General features: G+C 43.5%; 1 protein-coding gene across 1 annotated transcript in view; it reads left to right on the top strand.

The window, feature by feature from the left end:
* Nucleotides 1–821: 821 nt before the first annotated feature.
* cdkal1 (CDK5 regulatory subunit associated protein 1-like 1) overlaps nucleotides 822–2,972 on the top strand; it is a gene marked incomplete at its 3' end in the record, with an annotated part of 132,645 nt that continues 130,494 nt past the window's right edge. The window contains exon 1 of the mRNA XM_010788027.1: nucleotides 822–973. Coding sequence (XP_010786329.1) covers nucleotides 822–973 — 152 coding nt within the window. The remainder of the gene's footprint in view (nucleotides 974–2,972) is intronic.

The raw sequence follows: 2,972 nt of genomic DNA, 5'->3' as shown, positions 1-2,972 counted from the left end.
GTGATGCCCACTTCCGTACTGGTTGGGCTCATGTTTTGCCAATGAATGACTGCATTCAAATGCGGGGCGGGTTGGCATGGAGGCAATCAGGGCATCAGCTGTGGGCCACTGCTGAGTGGTGATGGGAAGCCAGGGCGCTTTGGATTAGCCGGGCCCTTCAGCCGTCGTCTGGCCATTTGCTTGGGTTCCTTCGGTGTTCCTCTCACTTTCTTCTTGACATATGAAAATTTTTCAGCTTCTCCATAAAGCTTGTCAGAAGAAGGAAGGGCATGAAGTGCTTCTAAGAAAAATGTCCTGGTTAGACGGCTGGGTTGGACTTTTGGATTGGAGGAACCCAGTGGACCAAACACCAGCCGATTGCCATGGTGCCCACCAAATTCTCCCTCACTGGACTGGAAAGTACATTTTTGCAATTTTTCATTTGGGAATCAAGGTTCCCACAGTGTCTGGAGGAAGAGGTGGAGAGGCACACAATCCATCGTTGCTTTGAAGTGCAGTGTTGGAAGTTTCCACCAGTCCAGTGCTTGATTTTGGCGGGCCATGTTCATCTGACTTACTGTTGGTTCCAATGTGTTTTATCACAGTCCAAGTTCAATGCAGCCGGTCTTAACCAGGCGATTTTAGAGCACTTCATGCTTCCTTCTTCTGACAAGCTTTATGGAGATGCTGATTTCATTTTCCAGTAGGACTTGGCACCTGCCCACACTGCCAAAAGTACTAAGACCTGGTTTAGTGACCATGGAATTACTGCGCTTGATTGGCCAGCAAACTCGCCTGACCTGAACCCCATAGAGAATCTATGGGGTATTGTCAAGAGGAAGATGAGAGACACGAGACCCAACAATGCAGACAAGCTGAAGGCCGCTATCAAAGCGCCCTGGGCTTCCATCACACCTCAGCAGTGCCACAGGCTGATCGCCTCCATGCCACGCCGCATTGATGCAGTCATTCATGCAAAAGGATGCCAAACCAAGTACTGAGTGCATACACATGAACATAATTTTCAGAAGGCCAACATTTCTGTATTAAAATTCATTGTTTTATTGGTCTGATGTAATATTATAATTTTCTGAGACACTGATTTTTAGATTTTTGGATTAGCTGTAAGCCGTAATCATCAAGATTAAAACAAATAAAGCCTTGACATATTTCACTTTGTGTGTAATGAATCGATATAATATGAGTTTCACTTTTTGAATTGAATGAATGAAATAAATGAACTTTTCCACGATATTCTAATTTATTGAGATGCACCTGTGTATATATGAGCCAGTTTATCTGAAACTTGATCAGAATCCCTTGTGCAAAAATAAGCCTAAAAACACCTTATAATTATAAACCAGCTCCTTCTGGTTTAACTGTTTTCTGTAGTTTTTTTGTCTTTATAGTTTGTAGCTATGTACTTGTAAGTTGTGCTGACTCTGTAAATAGGATTGTTTTGCAGATGGTGTGTGTGTGTGTGTTAAATTGATGGAGTGCTTGTTATTGTTGGTCTGGAAAGCCTCCCTGGGGACAGAGAGGAGACAGCAACCACACAGCTGTGACCCCTCCCACTAGTATGTGCGCCTGTGTGTATGTAGTGGTTGCCTATACAAATAAAGGTAGGCATATTGGGCACCCTCTGCCAGCTGAACTTATTCTCTACTTGTCTTGTCTCTTTCTCTTATTGTCACGTCCCCCCAGAAGAAAGGAAGACTCCCCGCAAAACACAAAGGCCCAAACAAACAAACCCAACACAAAAACATGAGTCATGTCCGACCACTGTGACTCAATTCATTCAAGTGCTTTTACAAGACCTGCAGCTGTGCTACAGTTATTATGAGACTTCATCAAATCATGCAAACTCACCTCAAAGCAGTGTTGTAGTCAAGTCACCAGGTCTCGATTCTGAGTCACTCGAGTCCACCACTCTTCTAAAGTCTAATAGAAAGTCCAATAATTCCAACTATTCAAACTTACAGACACCCACATTATTTCCCAAGTGGTCAACTTTCACACTGCAATAGATAATTAATGTCCTTATGTTTTTTAACACAGTCTGTCTTCCGGTTGCCTCTTTTGAAGGACGAATACACACTACCGCTGGTAAGGAGAGTTATTGCCACTCACGCATGCGCTGTGCGTTCGTGCTACTTGGTTGAAGTCTTTGCGGTGTGTTCCAGTGCGACTTTCTGGCCAACACGCAGGAGACGTGAGGCGACACAACAGTCGAGTCCGTCGGGACGTATTCTTTGGTGTCAGTTTGGTGTGTCAGGGCCTTAAGATGTTTATGGTTTAGTAAAAAATATCATAAATGCTTTTGTAATTGTTCTAAAAAACTGTGTGTTTGTGTATGTGTATACTATTTTTAAAGACTTGTGTATCGAGAAGAACTGTTTACCGAAGGCAAGGTGTGGTTAATAAACTCCCCTTTCTCCGCATCCTGGGACCTGCTGTGTGTGTGTTACAGTGCTGGTGTGTATCACGCTAACTGTAGGAAATACAGTGTGAGTGGGGTGTGTGTATGCTTGACTGCAGCAGGGAAGTGGATTCTAAGTGAAATATCTGGTTCAGTGTGGCGTAAAGGAGCAGGCTTCTACCTCCCCACCACCGTCATGCATGGCGGTGGTGGGATTATCTGTCTGTGTGTGACGGCTTTTCTCGCAGTGCCATACAAAGCCTGCCACCATCGTCTGGAGCTGCAGGCGGGCTTAACATCACACAGCTGTGTGTGTGTGTTCGATTGAACGTATGTGTAAATGATCCTTTTAGTTTAAGTAACTGGTCAAAAGGTCAAAAATAGGCATTTTGTAATGATATATTTTTTAGTTATTACTAACTTCTGGCCCCTTGGTGGGGTGCCATGCATATTCACTAGGGCTGCAACAAACGACTAATTTGATAATCGATTAATCTATCGATTAATGAAACGATTAATCGATTATTCGGAACGTTAAGGTTTTAACTGTACTACTACTTATATCAATACTGCT

This window comes from Notothenia coriiceps, unplaced genomic scaffold, assembly GCF_000735185.1.
Source record: "Notothenia coriiceps isolate Sejong01 unplaced genomic scaffold, NC01 NC01_scaffold00031500, whole genome shotgun sequence".
NCBI classification, from domain to species: Eukaryota; Metazoa; Chordata; class Actinopteri; order Perciformes; family Nototheniidae; genus Notothenia; species Notothenia coriiceps.
The sequence above is the reverse complement of the archived record's forward strand: the minus strand, read 5'-3'. Positions and strand labels throughout refer to the sequence as shown.